The 18,272-nt window shown below is 42.0% G+C and overlaps 1 protein-coding gene across 1 annotated transcript in view; it reads right to left on the bottom strand.

The window, feature by feature from the left end:
* Positions 1-301: 301 nt before the first annotated feature.
* The window catches only part of COCH (cochlin), an 85,615-nt gene continuing 67,644 nt past the window's right edge, over positions 302-18,272 (bottom strand). The window contains exons 10-12 of the mRNA XM_089691177.1: positions 14,472-14,698; positions 12,703-13,219; positions 302-876 (exon numbers count right to left, since the gene is read on the bottom strand). Coding sequence (XP_089547303.1) covers positions 701-876; positions 12,703-13,219; positions 14,472-14,698 — 920 coding nt within the window. The 3' untranslated portion in view covers positions 302-700. The remainder of the gene's footprint in view (positions 877-12,702; positions 13,220-14,471; positions 14,699-18,272) is intronic.

Genomic DNA, 18,272 nt, shown 5'->3' with positions numbered 1-18,272 from the left:
GGGTTCACATACTTTTTCTTGCAACTGTATGTCATCGCCTAGGTGGCCAGGACTGGAAGTGCCATCTTTGCACTTTATTTACAGGTATTTGGAAAATTCAAAACAATATATGATTATCCTAATCGTGAAGGACACCACAGGAACTGTATTAACAGAGGGACATTAAAAAAAGGGTGGAACTCCGCTTTAAAATGTGGGACCATCTGCAGGGTCATCCACAATCCTGTGCTCTGCAAAAAGGTTTCGTTTTTAATAGAATTGTATGATGGAGAAACCCCCCAAAAAATAGAAGTGCACTTGCTAAGTTTTTATTCAAGCTTTAATGGTACAGATCATTAGCTTTTGGAGGACCTATTGGATGAATGATGTCAATTATTAAAGCATACTGTAGCAGGAGCTATCTGAATTTGGAATTTTATTTGCCATTAAGGGAAATAGGATTGAACACATTCTGAGCTCCCTGTGATTGTATATTCCCTTACGTAGAACAAGACTGTGTCAATGTTCTTAAAAAAAACAGAAAAGTGGATGAAAATAAAGATTATATTCTACACATTTAGCAAAGAAGAAAATGCAGTGCGTTTCTGTAGTCTATAGGTACTGCATATTGCTTGTTTGCTTTCTTTCCCCCCATTTTCTCCAGTATCTATAAACTGCATCTTTGCCAGTGCTCTCTTGGGGGATATTTTGTCAGATGACCTCACTTCTGTGAATCCAGGTAATCTCTGCAGATTCCACGGATTATGCTAGGAACAATTTGCTCCAGGCCTGGGAATTCTCTGCTGAAGAAGGTGTGGGAGTTTTTGGGTTCAGATGCCATGTCCTTCAGGTCGTCGAGAGGTGCCCAAGCTACACCTACGGAATACACTGTTACACCTATAAAAACAAAAATACAATGATGGTTAGCTGACCTTTCCCAAAGCCCCAGGTTTGGTAAGAAGTATTCAGAATTTTTTTATTGCAGCACAACAAGAGAAAAAAATATATTGGCAACTGCTATAGGAAGCATTTTATGATCCACTGTTAAATTTGTTCAGTATTCAGTAACCAAAAAGTAACATTTGTGCAATGTCATAGTAACATAGTGAGCTTACTATCCATTGTATTAAGACAGACCCCTTTTTTTAGAATTGGCTGCCAAAATACCCAGCATATCCACTTTTGGACATGACCCTTTTTTTTGTAATGTATGGCAAAGCACTACCATGTGTTGCTCTTTGCTACAGTGCAGGTGTGCTGGGATGTCATTTAAAATGAATGGGACCACATTGCACCAACAATATTACTACAACACAAAACTGTGATTTGGCCCTTAAAGAGCAAGTTCACTTTTAACCTCTTGACGCCAACCATATGCAAATATGCGATCTTCCAGTGGCTGGGCCTTGACGCAGAGCTGCCGCATATTTGCGTACCATTTGAAAACACATATGTGCTGGGAGTGTGTGCCCTGCGCGCTCCCAGCACATATGTTGTTGTCTCACGGAAAGGTCCCTATCTCCCCTTGCGATCGGGACCTTTTCTGATCATGTGACCACCGTGACAGCAAATCACGGCAGTCACATGACCCTAAAACCCCGCCCCACCTCCCGGCGTCTGAAACCCCTTAAAGGGCCAGGAGGCGCTGGTGTGAAGATGCTAAAGAAAAATAATAAATGCACATTTTTTGTTGGTAAAAAATTCTGCACTTACTATTTTTTATTTTGGGAGAAACATTGCACCAGTGATCAGGATGCCTGCAGACCTGTTAGTGTATCTTTGTGCTCGTACCTTGGAGGGGCAAACAGATACACCCTGACAGGAAGAATCAATGAACTTCCACAGTGCTCAACAGTGCCATGGCAGTTCATTGAGAACTACAAGCCAATAGCCACAAAGGCTGTGAGAGCTTGTAGTTTTCCCATTCACAGAATACTGTGAATGAGTGATGCGGCCATTCGGGCAGACCCCTGCACGGCCACGTTTTTAAAAAATTGTGACAGCTAGCTGTCACAATGGGGGATCGGGGGGGGGGAAGCAAGGGCCTGTCCTTTCTCAACATGTTACACCCTCAATATGGGTGTAACATGTAACATGTTACATAAGGTGAAATTATCCTTTAAAGCAGAACTACACTGTATCTGAACACCACAAACCAAAAACGCTATTTAATTTATTTTTAATATTCAAAGCAAACTCCCCCATCCATCCATGTCTCCATGGTTTACTTTTCAGAGAAATCACTTTGAAAAACACCCCGTAGCATTTCTGGCCATGGCCATCTTGAGTAAGGCAGATGCTTCATGTAGTATTTACTTCCTGGAATCCATCTGCCCTTACCATAGGCATGTAAGCAGGAGCGTGTGCTTAGTTGAGAACACCCCTCCTCCTCTCCTAGAGACTCTTGGGATGTAACTTAATTTTGGCTTAGGCCTGGAAACTAGGAAGTGATGCAAATATTAAAAAAAAAGTTTAAAACAGGTAAATATTATATAATTTCTTATCTATTTACTAATGCTAGTAGTGTAAGGTTCAATAGTCAATGCTGATTTAGAGAGTGAAGTTTCTGCTTTATTGTAGCCGGTTCCATGAAAGTTTCATTTTCATACTTTTGCTGCGGTTCTACTTCTCCTCCTGCCTGGAACACTTCTCAATTGAAACTCATTATCTCACATAGTCCCCTGGTAGAGTCAGCTTCCAAGGACATTAGTGCTGCCCATGTGGAATACCACACCATCAAACTACTGTGCGAAGGCAGTCACAAAGGGATCTCCACTGGTATATGTGGCCGTATCTAAGGCAATACAATGAGTAAGTGCAGTGTATTGTTCTTTTGACTTTGTTACCCAGAGTTTTTCCAGTGTGTTCCCCGTCTTTGTTTTCCCAGATGTTCAGCACTTTACTAGTTTTATGAGTACCATACATTATTTTTCTCCTGAAAATTTCCTGGAAGTTGGAATTGTGAAAACATCTCTGATTTTGTGCTGAAAGGGTAACTTTACTTTTTAAAATGTTTTTTCCAACCTACTCCTCCTCACCCACTCATGCCCCCTTCTACAGACTACAGCTCAGCCAGCAAACCCTTTCACTCACCATGGTCTAAACCTTTTTTACAATCATGTTCCTGAACTGGCATGGACCACAGAATGTTGCACATGTACAAGTTTTCTCTATAGATCCCAATAGAGAAGCCATCGATCTGTAGCTTGCAGGGGTGAACTGACAACTCATGGGGCCCCCGGGCAATAGGGGATCATGGGGCCCCTGTGTCCTTGCCCAAACTCAAAAAAGCCTATGAAAAAAGTACCAGGGGCATCTCATGGAGCCCCCTACTGACCCCGGGCCCAAATTTCCAAATGGTCAGTCCCCCCTGGTACCTGGGAGCCCCTCCAGTGTTGTTTTTTTTTTTTTTGCAGTTAGCTGCAATCAGCCTTTTTGTAACCATTTTCAGTGTTTGCTAGGTTTCTCCTAAGCTCATGACATTGATTATTCCTGCCTGCTACAGTTGCGTTTTCTCCTATAGTTAGAGTATACATTGTAGAAGTAACAATCTATGAGTTATAAATCTTTTATTGCCCAAGCCAGTCATTGAGGGTTTTGATCCAGTGGTGTGACCTAAAGAAAGGTAATAAATATTTTGTGCAAACCTTCCAAAAGTGTCTTTCCTCCTAGGCTTCTGTCCAGGGGCGGACTGACCATTTGGAAACTCGGGCACTGCCCGAGGGCCCGGGATCAGTGGGGGGCTGCATGAGATGCCAATGGTACCTTTTTCTTAGGCTTTTTTGAGTTTGGTCAAGAACACAGGGGCCCCATGATCCCCTATTGCCCGGGGGCCCCATGAGTTGTCAGTCCGCCCCTGTTTCTGTCTGTTGTGGATGCCACAGTGAGAAGAGTTGTTTACTTCTGACCTGACCCCAGGCAAGGGCCTATGCTAAAGCCTAGGGAGTTTTAATTGTCCTGCTGAAGGGTACATTCAAAAGCAGGAGGCTGACTGCCTGCATCTTTAGAGAAGTTTGCTGTGCTGCAGTGTCCTGGAAAACTTGGGAGAAGCTGCTGTCAGTGGACAATGCAACAAGATCGTATTACTTCAAATTCAGGTTTCCTGTGACTGCTCGATTAGGATCAAAGGGAATAGAATCTACTTAGAGAAAGGAGGATCTCTTGATCTTTAGAACTTTAACCACAAATCATGATTGCTCTCATAGGATCATTGCAATTTGCTTGGATGTTCTTAGAGGGCCAAAAACAGTATTAACTGCTACTAGAAGAACTGAGTGATTTTGTTCATTTTTGAATATTTTATGCCCTCAAGAACTTACTTTGTAAATATAACTATATAAAAAAAAAGATTTAAAGGCCAGTCATACAAACTTTATTTTATCTCGCCATAAGCCTGGGATTCTGCCCTAAGAGTTAAATTCTAGCCTGCCACACTATCTTGGGGGTCATCCCTAAGCACCCTGAGAGTAGGAGTGCTACATTATTATGTGGAAAGTTGTGTATTCTGTAACTTAATGCTAAAAAAACTTAGATATAAAAGATATAAATTAGTGCAACACTGCAATCATTAAAGTGTATCTATGGTAAAATACTAGGTTAGAATAGCCTTGTGGGTCCAAAGTGCCTCCCTTCTCTGCTTCAGAGGTTTCTGTCAGGAAGGTTAAGCCTACCATGTCTGATGGACATGGCCAAAAGTCAAAAGATTTTGGATCCGCACTTATAATTTTATTAACTCTCTTACTGGCGTTAACTTCACCAAATCCCCATGACAAGCACTATTGGGCCATCCAGTAAAGGGAGCCCTGAAACCCACAAAGAGATTGATAACATTTATATTCAAAGCGACATGAATCACTATTGCTAGATTGTGGAAGTCTCCAATAGTTCAGTTTGAATTATTAAAGACAAAGATATCTTGGGTCATGATCAATGAATACCTTTTGGCGCTCTTACATGACAGACTGACATTCTTCAAAAAGGGACCCTTGGATCCAATATTTGATGAACAAAACTAACTGAACTAGAAACATCTGGATGCTTGCCCTTACCTCTACTCTTCTTCCTTTCTTTCTCTACCATAGATTCTTTGATCCCAGTTTACTTGAGGAATCCCCTTGACCTACATATGGTTGTTTGAGACTTTGCATTATCATTGGAAAAGGTTTTGTCACCCTCCTGAGTATTAGACCGCATGATATTGGAGATAACAGACCCTCAGGGTTAGCTAATTAATGTGATACTAAAGCTAAAAACCTTTTTTGCCTTAATGCATTGCTTGCATTAAGGTCAACAATGTTTCATATTTATCTGTCCTCTCCCTTCCCTGTGTGAAGGGGAAGAGAGGGGAGGAGAGATCCAGAGCTGTTCATGGCTGCATCTCCTCTCCCCTCTATTCCTCCTTATACAGGACTCGGGCGTCAGCAGCAGCCATTGGTTATTAAATTAAATGCAGTGAGGTGGAAGTGGGGGGTGGAACTAAGCCCTACTGTGTGAGTCTATGGAGCATGGCTGCACAGACACAGAGCAGGGAGCGAGCAGACACCCTGTGCCTCCATAACAAATAGCTTGCTATGGGTACACACTAAATAAAGGAGGAGCCAATATCGCTGGTGGGGGACACAAGAAGAGGAGGATTGGGACAGCTCTGTGCAGTACTATTGCACAGAGCAGGTGAGTATAACATGTTTGTTCTTTTAATTAAAAAAAAATAAATAAAAAATTAGCCTTTAGTAACCGTTTAAGTTGGGAAGGACCTCAACATTGGCTCTCTACTCAGCACTCAGTGACTATTATTATTTCTGTATATTGTTCTGTTATGACACACTTGTTTGAAACTTTGACCAGTTGATGGCTTTTTGTACTTTTCTATCTACTTTAAACGTGCTTTATTTGTTCACAGAAAACGTAATAAAAAACTTTGCAAACAAAACTCTGCTAATAAATCTATTTTTTGTTTGTTTGTCATTCACATCAAAACTCCTCCTCTATTGTTGCTTTATGCCCATTTCAATTATAATAAAAACTTTTGGAATATTTAAAAAATCCACTCCTCTCCTATCCCAAATTTGACAGCGGTCAGTAAGCACACTGATTACTGCCACAAGGTAACGTGGCATCTGTAGTTCTAATAAGCCATATGTGCATCATGTGAAGCCTTGGGAAAGGTGCTGAAAATGCTCACAGCGGTTACAGGAAGCAGGGGAAATACAGGAGAAAGCTAGGTAGCAAACCCATCAAAAAGGTGCATTTCTGGTAGTAAGGAAGGTTTTTGATGTGACTTCTATGTATCTAGCATTCCAGTTGTTGTATAGTCCTGATATTATAACTGGAAAATGTAAGCAGTGTTGGCATAGGATGACTTGGTACCAGCCTCCTTCAGTCCCTGTAGAGAAGGGATAGAGCAGGGGTGTCCAACTCATGACCCGAAGGGCGCATGCAGCTCGTAATAGTTCAGCATGCGGCCTGGGCAGTGTTGTCAACTGCCAGTAAATGTCCATTACCGGCACTGTCCTTGCTGCCTGGAGATGTATTTTATTTTTTATCATCACTGCTTGCTCTGTTCGGCCCACCTCCTGCCCGTCGCTACTGCTGACAGTTCTAGTGGTTGGTTGCCCAACGTCCTTAGCAACCAACCACATGCTTTTCTGCCCCACAGTCAGAGGAGCAAGAAGGAACCAGAGTCAGCAGTGATGAATATTGCAAGGAAAGCAGATTTAAAAAAAATCTTTAATAGGCTATTCATTTTTATCTTATTATTGGCGGGAGATCTACTTTAAACAATAATGCATACCATAAAGAAAGTATAATTTTTTTTATTGTCCCCGAGGCTGTAGTTGCTTCTATGCAACTCTTCAGAAATGTGTGCCCGGAAATTATTTTTTCTTTTTTGTTTACAAATGATTTTATTTTTTAAGAAATAGACTGTAAAGTGACATTAGAGCTTCAAACAGTATGTAAAACAGAAACAAGGCACAACTGAAATGTACATTTCAGAAAGTACAATCATGTAGAGTAAAGAAAAAGAGAAGAGAAGAGAAAAAGAAAGAAAAGAAGTTAAGTACATGAGCAATATAGAGAGGTAGGCAGAATTATACAGCTACCGACAGAGTAATTCAATCAATCCAAAGATGGGTGTTCCTTAGTCATGTAGTAAATGTCTATGAGTTCTCCAAATTTCCCATTTTCTATTAAATAAGTGCATCTTGTCCAGTAAAGTGTAATGAATTCTCTCCATGAGCATCACAGCATCAACTCTATGCAGAACAGAGGCCAATGGTACTGTGAGAGATTTCCAGTGTAGGGCAATAGCCCATAGGGTGGATATACAAATGGTGTGGATTAGCCTCATAACCTCAGTCTGAACTCCCGAGATATGGGCTCCCAATATGCAGGACTGCATAGTCAGATGCACCAGAGCACCCGCCAATGCAGAAGCCTGGAAATTATTTAAAAGCCTAGATTTAGTTAAAAAGAATGTGATGTGCCCCTTGTGCTACAGGCCCCTGCTTTAGTTGAATTCTTCCTTCTTCCTCCTCTGATGCCCCTGGCCACTATAATCTTCCAGTGTGGCAGAGGTTGAGAGACAATGGAGCTGTGACAGGCACTTATCAAGAGGGACGACTATGCCTGCCCTTTCCTTCCCCCTCCTTCATTTATAGAAGCCATACTATAGCTTCTATGAATGGAGAAGGCAGACCTTTCAATCATCCACCCATCCTCCGTTCATAGATTATTTTTCAGTCATAGCAGCTATAGTACAGTTCCTATGAATGGAAGGGGGTTGGAAAGGGTGAGCACTCTTGATGGGTGTATATTACTGATTCCTAAGTTCTATTAACCCCCACCGAACTGGAAGGCTTTGGTGAACTCCAGGTTACATTGGTTCAGCTTGGATTAATGTAAGTAACCATATACCATACCTGAGGCTGAAGAACCACTGTGAAAGGTGGAAACCACCGCTTTAAGCATTTTTTGGCTGATCTACACTAAGAGGTAGGTATGTATACAGTCATGGCCGAAATTGTTGGCACCCTTGATATTTTTCCTGAAAATCAAGTATTTCACACAAAAAAGGTATTGCATTAACACATGTTTTGCTATACACATGTTTATTCCCTTTGTATGTATTGGAACAAATATAAAACAGAGGCAGAAAAGCAAATATGACATAATGTCACACAAAACCCCAAAAATGGGCTGGACAAAAGTATTGGCACCCTTAACTTAATATTTGGTTGCACACCCTTTGGAAAACATAACTGAAATCAGTCGCTTCCTATAACCATCAATAAGCTTCTGACACCTCTCACCCGGAATTTTGGACCACTCTTCCTTTGCAAACAGCTCCAGGTCTCTCTTATTGGAAGGACACCTTTTCCCAACAGCAATTTTAAGATCTCTCCACAGGTGTTCAATGGGATTTAGATCTGGGCTCATTGCTGGCCACTTCAGAACTCTCCAGCGCTTCTTTGCCATCCATTTCTGAGTGCTTTTTGACGTATGTTTGGGGTCATTGTCCTGCTGGAAGACCCAGGATCTTGGACGCAAACCCAGCTTTCTGACACTGGGCCCTACAGTGCGACCCAAAATCCTTTGGTAATCCTCAGATTTCATGATGCCTTGCACACAGTCAAGGCACCCAGTGCCAGAGGCAGCAAAACAACCCCAAAACATCATTGAACCTCCACCATATTTTACCGTAGGTACTGTGTTTTGTTCTTTGTAGGCCTCATTCCGTTTTCGGTAAACAGTAGAATGATGTGCTTTACCGAAAAGCTCTATCTTGGTCTCATCTGTCCACAAGACGTTTTCCCAGAAGGCTTTTGGCTTACTCAAGTACATTTTGGCAAACTGTAGTCTTGCTTTTTTATGTCTCTGTGTCAGCAGTGGGGTCCTCCTGGGTCTCCTGCCATAGCGTTTCATTTCATTTAAATGTCGACGGATAGTTCGCGCTGACACTGATGCTCCCTGAGCCTGCAGGACAGCTTGAATGTCTTTGGAACATGTTTGGGGCTGCTTATCCACCATCCGGACTATTCTGCGTTGCAATCTTTCATCAATTTTCCTCATCCGTCCACGACCAGGGAGATTAGCTACAGTGCCATGGGTTGCAAACTTCTTGATAATGTTGCGCACTGTGGACAAAGGCAAATCTAGTTCTCTGGAGATGGACTTGTAACCTTGAGATTGTTGATATTTTGCCACAATTTTGGTTCTCAGGTCCTCAGACAGTTCTCGTCTCCTCTTTCTGTTGTCCATGCTTAGTGTGGCACAGACAGACACACAATGCAAAGGTTAAGTGAACGTCTCTCCTTTTTATCTGCTTTCAGGTGTGATTTCTATATTGCCCACACCTGTTACTTGCCCCAGGTGAGTTTACAGGAGCATCACATGCTTGTAACATTCTTATTTATCCGCAGTTGTGAAAGGGTGCCAATACTTTTGTCCAGCCCATTTTTGGAGGTTTGTGTGACATTATGTCGAATTTGCTTTCTTTCCTCCCTTTTTTTGTTTTGTCCCAATACACACAAAGGGAATAAACATGTGTATAGCAAAACATGTGTTAATGCAATACGTTTCGTGAGAAATACATGATTTCCTGGAGAAATATCAAGGGTGCCAACAATTTCGGCCATGACTGTATATGTGTGTGTGTTTGTGGATGTGTGTTCCAGCAGTAAACAGGTAATTTAATTCCTGAAGTACCAGCCTAAGGCTTTATTCACATAGGCATACACACGGCTGTTCCAGGCAGCCTGTTCAAATCAATGACAGGTGGCCAACTGCATGGACCTGCATGGATCATCAGGTGCAAATCTGATGCACAGTTCAGAACGCTGTCTGGGACTCCTGTGCTTCCCATGCAGGCCAAGATGGCCCTTTGAATGAGTGTACAGATCAATATGCTTGTATAAATAAAGCTTTAGGCTGACCTTACATTATAACATTTTCTTGAGATTTTTGCTTTAGATTTACCAATAACCATATAATATGAGGTCAAACCTAAACAACACTTTCAATTGTATCCAATTAGACAGGCCCTTGCACTACATAGTTAAAGGTCAATCTAAAGGAAATTGGGAAGAAATTGTAAGAAAATTGTATACTGTATGGCCATCCTAATGCACAACCTGTTGGCTGGAAATTGTAAATATTTACTATTTATGTGCCATGATTACCTATCTATAAAGAAATTTTAAACTTTTGTTTTTACCCTTAAAATCGTAGTAAACCGCAGGAAAAAAAAGTCCCCTGCAAAGTAATGTCATGCATCACATACTAGCACATTATGTAAAACTTACCTTAAAACAAAGCCCTCCAGCGGCGCACTGGCACTGCTGCAGAGGCGTCCATCTTCACCTGGTCTTCCTACAGGGTTCGCGAGCTCCGGCCATCTGACAGGTCAGGCCGCGATGATGTCAGTCCCACACATGCATACGGGAGTCCCAGGCCACGGCACACAGCTCTGAAGGAAAGGCATGCCCGAGCTGTTCCTTCAGAGCACATGCGCCCGATTTAAAAAAGAGAACATCTCCTAAATGGCGCACGTTTAGGAGATATTCATTTAACCTACAAGTAAACTTTTTTATAAGCTTACCTGTAGGTAAAATTTAAAAAACGAGTTTACTACCATATTAACAGAACACACAAAGAAATAATATGCAAATAAAAAATACATTCCCACTAGCACATTCTGTTCCTGGTTTAGCCAGTAGGGGGATCCATACACCCTGATGTTTTAAGGCTATAAATTCTTAGAAAGCAAAGAGAAAGATAAAATGCGCTGATTGATGTTCAATGATCTTTTAACGACATAACTGACTGTGATTTCATACTACGCAGATTAATAGACTTGGCTTGTTACAAACACATTGCAATGATCAGAAATAAGCATCTTCCCATAATAACTGATCATATATCAAGAAATTGGAGCTGTAAGATCTATTAGGATCTGATGTATAACTGTTTGTTATTGCATGGTGTACAGTGCTGCTTTTTGTACTATATTATTCAAAACCACCTAGGTTACGGTAATAAATATTTTTTTTTCTATTTTGTTTTTTTTTTCTACCGATATTGTGGTAGGTGATATGTGACAGGGAAGCTTTTTACAATTTTTATGATCACTGACCCTATATTAGGAATGGGAGTAGTAAACTGCATCTGATTGATCTGCTGTTTTTGGGGAAGTTTACCAGTTAAGAATTGGTGTACAAAAAACAGTGCATTTTTCTCTATTTTACCCGAATGCTAAAACACATATTCTTGTTGTTGCTTGTTATAGGCATCCAATTTGACACACAGAGGAATAGTTAAACCTTGCTACAGAGATCCAACCAATTGTAATTACGCTTAATCTATGTAAACATTAGTCTATTCTATTTTATCCAATTTCTTCTGAAATTAAAAGCTGGCTAAAACCAGAAACACACTCATATGCACTTTGTTTCTGCATGTTGCTGTGTTTACCGTCTTCTCCCCTCTGAAATTACAAAGTAATTAAAACAGGTATCCTATCTACGCTTTCCAGTCCTTGCCCAGCACTCTCCTACACAAACAGCCTGCGATCATACCCTCTTCACCTCTCTCCTGCACTTCTCCTCTGTGTATACTTCCCAGTCTCATACCATCTAGACTCCTTTCCTGAACATACTGCTCACTAACATACTCTCCCCATCCTCTACACTCCTCTCCAGCACATAGTGCCCACTGTCATGCCCTCCTCATTCCTTTCCTGCTTATACTGCCAACTGTCATACCCTTTTCACTCTTCTCCTGCACATACTGCCCACTGACGTACCGTCTTCACTCTTCTCCTGTACATACTGCCAACTATCATACCCTCCTCACTCTTCTGTACATACTGCCCACTGTCATACCTTCCTCACTCTTCTCCTCTACATACTGCCCACTGTCATACCCTCTTCACTCTTCTCCTGTACATACTGCCCACTGTCATACCCTCCTCACTCTTCTCCTGTACATACTGCCCACTGTCATACATTCCTCACTCTTCTCCTGTACATACTGCCCACTGTCACACCCTCCTCACTCTTCTCCTGTACATATTGCCCACTGTCATACCCTCCTCACTCTTCTCCTGTACATACTGCCCTCTGTCATGCCCACCTCACTCTTCTCCTGTACATACTGCCCACTGTCATACCTTCTTCACTCTTCTCCTGTACATACTGCCCACTGTCATACCTTCTTCACTCTTCTCCTGTACATACTGCCCACTGTCATACCTTCTTCACTCTTCTCCTGTACATACTGCCCACTGTCATACCTTCTTCACTCTTCTCCTGTACATACTGCCCACTGTCATACCTTCTTCACTCTTCTCCTGTACATACTGCCCACTGTCATACCCTCTTCACTCTTCTCCTGTACATACTGCTCACTGTCATACCCTCCCCACTCATCTCCTGTACATACTGCCCACTGTCATACCCTCCTCACTCTTCTCCTGTACATACTACCCACTGTCATACCCTCCTCACTCATCTCCTGTACATATTGCCCAATGTCATACTCTTCTTACTTTTTTTCTTGTACATACTATGTGTTGTCATAACCTCCACATTCCATCTTTATACATGCTCCCCACTCTCATACCCTCCACATGCCTCTTCTACACATACTGCCCACTGTTATACCTGACAGCTGCACCTCTGCTTTCAATAAATGTCCAGGAATAATCACAATATACATTTTCTTTACCTTCTCTGTGTGCTGCAAGAGCTGGCCCCCTGACATCATCATAAGACTGACCATCGGTGATGAGGACTAGGAAGTTTTTGTTGTGCCCATCCCTGGTTGGTTGGAAAACACTGCGCAAAACAAAATTGATGGCATCTCCGGTAGCAGTGCCACCACTCATATAAGGGATGTTGTAAATGGCACGCAGGACATCCTCCTTGGTGGCATAGTCATTCAGGCCAAACTCTAAACGCTGATCATAGGTGAACTGTACAGCAGCTACTTTTGCACCAACATCAGACACTTCAAATGCTCGCACAACGTTGGTTATGAAATCCAGCATGATTCGGAAGTTTTGATCCCCGATACTACTGGAGCCGTCAATCAGGAATGCAATGTTGACTGAGTTGTAGCAGGTCTTGCTGCAGAGAAGCTGCTCGTGTGTACATAGCTTTTGTACCAGAGGCTTTGTGTACTTAGTGGTGCCAAACCAGCTCGGCATGTGGAAGGAGAAAAAGCTGTTGTTCTTGCAGACAGCCTGAAATAAAAAACATAAGGCGATCTTTTTACATAAAAGTCCAAACTTGCATGATACTATACCAAATTTGTTTTATAGTATATCTAAAGCAAACCCAGTAAACCCTCACCAAATAAAATTTACTTTGCCTATAGAGTATCTAAATCCAAAACCAAAAATATATATTACAGCTTACTATTCATTGCTGCATTTTTCACGTTTCTTTTGCTTTAATTTTCACCTACCTATCCCGCAGATAACACATTTCCTGTCCCTGGGTAGCTATGTCACTCCTAATTGTGTCTAAGGAAGCATAGTAGTCACCCTAGGCTGCCTTCCTGATATGGACTACAAACATGTCAGTATCTCAACTCCATTACATAGGGATCAGGGCAATTGGTAGAAAGTAGCCAGGACTGTACATCAGAAACAATTTCTTTTGCCTTTCAGTAGGATACAATTTTCCCCTTTTAGTATCTTTTGTTGCACATCAGCAAAACTGATCTCTTCCAGCTTCTTTGCAGCCACTTCCTGTCTACATGCATGTGCATTTTCACTTTCTGCACATTCTTTCTCAGAGCACTACACCGAGCAATAATTTGTATCATATCCCTTTCTAGTCTCTTTGTTGAGATAGCACCAGAGCCTTGTGTTGGGGTAGATGCAGAGAGCCCTGTCTGTTCTGTAGTGATGGACTGTATGTTTGAGTCAAACGTTAGTTCAACTCAAACATCGGTCCTTTGTGTGTTCACCGAACACATGAACAGTAAGGGCATTCGGCGGGCTATTCACCTACCACACCTGACAAAAACCCAGCAAAGCACGATCCAATTTGCTCCTGCAGGGAAAAAATTCCTGATCCCCCGAGAGGCAATCAGATATTCCCTGGATCAACTTTACCTATAAATGTTAGTATCCAGTTATATTCTGTGCATCTAAGAAACAATCCAGGCCTCTTTTGAAGCAATCCACTAAGCTGGCCAGAACCAACTCTTGAGGGAGTCAATGTACATGCTTAGTTGTTGGGAAGGATGGATAGCTTGTGCATGCTATAGGCATATTTTGTAATATCTGTCAGCCTTGTACTATATTCCTATAATTGTAATAGTTTGTATGTGCAGCAACTTGTTTAGTGAAAGAACATTAATACACTAAAGAGGTTTCTAAGCTTCCTTGCTTTACTGCAAAGTGACCTTTGTAATGTACATATAAGTAGGTGTGTAAATTATTGTGTTAGAACGTTATTTCTGCTTTTGAGAGCTCTACTACTCACTTTGTCTATGAATGCCACATCCTGCACCATTCCAAGTTCTTCGGGGCTGGGAGGTGCCACTGACACAATGAAGACATTGATGCCATATTCCCGAGCTATTATACCAGCTTCTTCGATGTTGTCAGAGGGCCATCCATCTATAAATACCACCATGACTTTCGGGATTCCTTTTCGCACCCCATTAGCAATACTAAAGAAAGTCTGAGCTGTGTGTCTTATAGCTTTACCTAAAATATAACAGGTTGGAGATGAATTAGAAGAGTATATATAAATATATATATATAAAATAAAATATAATATAGATGCCTGTGGCTACAAATTGAGAAATCTCATGAAGGAAGAGGAGATGAGAAATAAAAGTGGTTGTTGTTTACATAGTAACGTCAATTTTACTTTATTGATCAGGATCTAAAAGATTCTATGCACTGGATTGCTGCCTTGACATTTCACTTGTTTGAGACAATATTAACAAAATTAGAGATATGCACTAAAAGTTTGCTAAAGTATCTGTTCTTTCTACTGCTGAGCCAATCACTCATTAATCCAAACCCTATAGGCAGATTTTGGCACCGAAGAAATATGTTGGCATGGTTATTTGCATCTAACCACCTTATCAGTTTATTCTCTTGGTGCTCTTTTTCATCTTCTCCTCAAATTTTCACCCAAGGCCCCCCACTGAATAGAGGGAACCCCTGGTTTGGAAGCAGCCTAACTGCTATATCAGTACCACTAAACGCAACAGTTCTCCACATCGTCAAGGTTGATGAGGTTCTTTGGATATAGCACCACCTTAGACCAAATACTTCTAAGTGTGGGCTCTAAGTACATCATTTGTTGTGGTACATCTATATAGCCTGGCAACGTTATCAGGTGAATCCTTCTATTATTGTGGACCTTCAGAGATCCATCAAGATACGCTTAGAGGAGTACACCCTTCTATCAACAGATCAAATTTGTAGGAAGATACACTTTTTCACACAACAGAAAAGCAAAGATGCAGCAACAGAGGAAAGTGATGAGATATAATTTCAGGGGAGCATGTTTTTTGGATTGCTAATAAGATCATGCATTTGCTTCTGATACTCTTAAGCTTCATGTACACGAGCATCTCCTAAACGAGTTTAGGAGCTTTTGGCATTTTTTTGGCAAAGCTCCTAAACTCAACTCCATAAAAGCCTATGTGTCCATATACACATAGGCTTTTAGCAGAGTTTAGGAGCTGCCATGTTTAGGTGAAGAATCGTGTTCAGGACAGGAATGTTTTGACCACCGACCGTGGGAAAACGCAAAATCGCGGTACCGTAGTTGCGTTTTGCCGTGGTTTTCCCATGATTTGCGTTTTCCCGTGGCCTACGGTCAGGGTAGGCTCGTGTACATGGAGCCTTAGAGTTGCCTTTTCTTTGCTATTTCTGTGCTGCTATAAATCTGGGAATTTTACATTCTGAGTATAAGCTGAAAAGAAACATAAGCAGAGGGAGTACTAGGTGGAAAATGGCATGTCAGAAGCATCTGTAAATCCAAAGATTAGCCAGATAAAGGTGCCAGACTCGCAGACAAAACCATGGGGTCGCGCCCAGCAGGGAACACATGTCCAGAAGTGTCCAAAAGCAGCAGTGCCTTGGAGCTCATCAAGACTGCTGAATGCAAGAGAGGCAAGTGTTCATCTTCCTCAATTGCAGAAAGAAGATGTCTGTATTTTCTCAGAACAGCAATAGGGCCGGATCAATGTGTGTGCACATTATCAGTATTTAAATCAATTTGATGTAAATAATTTTTTCATAAGTTTTAATCTAATTTGCCATTGTACAGTATTTGTACTGTACACAGGACAGCAAAATGTATTACATACACAAATCCTGCTTCTATTCAATTAGCTCTACTTCTAGTGACTACAAACCTCTGTACTGACCACTTCAATACTGGGCACTTTCACCCCCCTTCCTGCCCAGGCCAATTTTTAGCTTTCAGAGCTGTTGCACTTTGAATGACAATTGCGCGGTCATGAAACACTGTATCCATGTCAAATTTGTATCTTTTTTTTTTTAGACAGGTAGAGATTTGTTTTGGTGGTATGAAAAAAATCCCAAAAGTTTGGGAAAAAAAACTATTTTTCTTAGTTTCTGTTCTAAACTTTTGCAAATAAGTACATTTTCTTCTTTTGATGTGTGGTGATGAGGCTGCACTGATGGGCACTGATGAGATTGAATTGATGGGCACTGATGAGGCTGCACTGATGAACACTGATGAGGCTGCACGGATGGACACTAATATGCTGCACGGATGGACACTAATATGCTGCACGGATGGACACTAATTGGCATGGATGGGTCTGCACTGATAATCAGGGCACTGATGATCTGTGCCCTGATTATCATGATAAATTTGTGCTGTCACGGGATTGCTGGTTTTCCTTTCCTCACACAGTGGCTGCGTTGAGGAAAGGAAATGCCGATAGCCAGCATTTCTTTACATAGGATCGGCTGTGATTTGACACAGCTGATCACATAGTAAAGGGCCGCTGTGTTTGGCCCTTTACCTCAATCTGTGATCAGCTGTGTCCTAAGGACACAGCAGTCACTGAGCAAGCCCTCACAGAACTAGAAATCCATTCTGTGGCCATCATTCAGCCATGGCGTGGTCAGGAGGTGGTTAATACGATTGCAAGAAGAGCAACATTGGGAAAATAGCATCCCAATAGCAAAAGTCATATCGAAAATTACAGCTAACCTCTATTTCTAAGAATGTTAATTTCCTGGCTATCATACTACAGCTTTAGTACATAAAGTGACTGATGTATAACAAGTATAAAGATGAGGAATTCTGACTTTTCCTCAACTTTGCAGCATACTTATGACTCATGCGTCTATCATGTCACATGTACTTTCAAGCTGAAGTCTAGAAAGATATCATGGAAACAGCAACTAATTTAGTCATGTGTGAATTTAAGATAGTGAAACATATTCTTCATTCAGTTAGTGTATACTTGAATTTGATTTAATAGCAGCCTTTTGTAACTCCCTGCCAATCGGGTGTGCAGTTTTTCAGTGTGATAGGAAGCAGCACACTGAGCATGGAGAGGACTCATCAGTTTGCTGCTGTTCACTCACTGCCCAGTGAGCAATCCGGGAGTAGAGGTGTTACCTGCTGTTTGGCTTAAAGTGTTACTAAACCCAGGACCCTGCATTCACTATATCTGGTCTCCCCGGACCCTGCATTCACTATATCTGGTCTCCCCGGACCCTGCATTCACTATATCTGGTCTCCCCGGACCCTGCATTCACTATATCTGGTCTCCCCGGACCCTGCATTCACTATATCTGGTCTCCTCCTGACCCTGCATTCACTATATCTGGTCTCCTCCTGACCCTGCATTCACTATATCTGGTCTCCCAGGGCCCTGCATTCACTATATCTGGTCTCCCAGGGCCCTGCATTCACTATATCTGGTCTCCCAGGGCCCTGCATTCACTATATCTGGTCTCCCAGGGCCCTGCATTCACTATATCTGGTCTCCCAGGGCCCTGCATTCACTATATCTGGTCTCCCAGGGCCCTGCATTCACTATATCTGGTCTCCCCGGGCCCTGCATTCACTATATCTGGTCTCCCCGGGCCCTGCATTCACTATATCTGGTCTCCCAGGGCCCTGCATTCACTATATCTGGTCTCCCAGGACCCTGCATTCACTATATCTGGTCTCCCAGGACCCTGCATTCACTATATCTGGTCTCCCAGGGCCCTGCATTCACTATATCTGGTCTCCCAGGGCCCTGCATTCACTATATCTGGTCTCCCAGGGCCC

The sequence above is a fragment of the Staurois parvus genome, unplaced genomic scaffold (genome assembly GCF_062004578.1).
Source record: "Staurois parvus isolate SC_StPar_1 unplaced genomic scaffold, SC_StPar_1.0 ptg000553l, whole genome shotgun sequence".
Classification (NCBI taxonomy): domain Eukaryota; kingdom Metazoa; phylum Chordata; class Amphibia; order Anura; family Ranidae; genus Staurois; species Staurois parvus.
The sequence above is the reverse complement of the archived record's forward strand: the minus strand, read 5'-3'. Positions and strand labels throughout refer to the sequence as shown.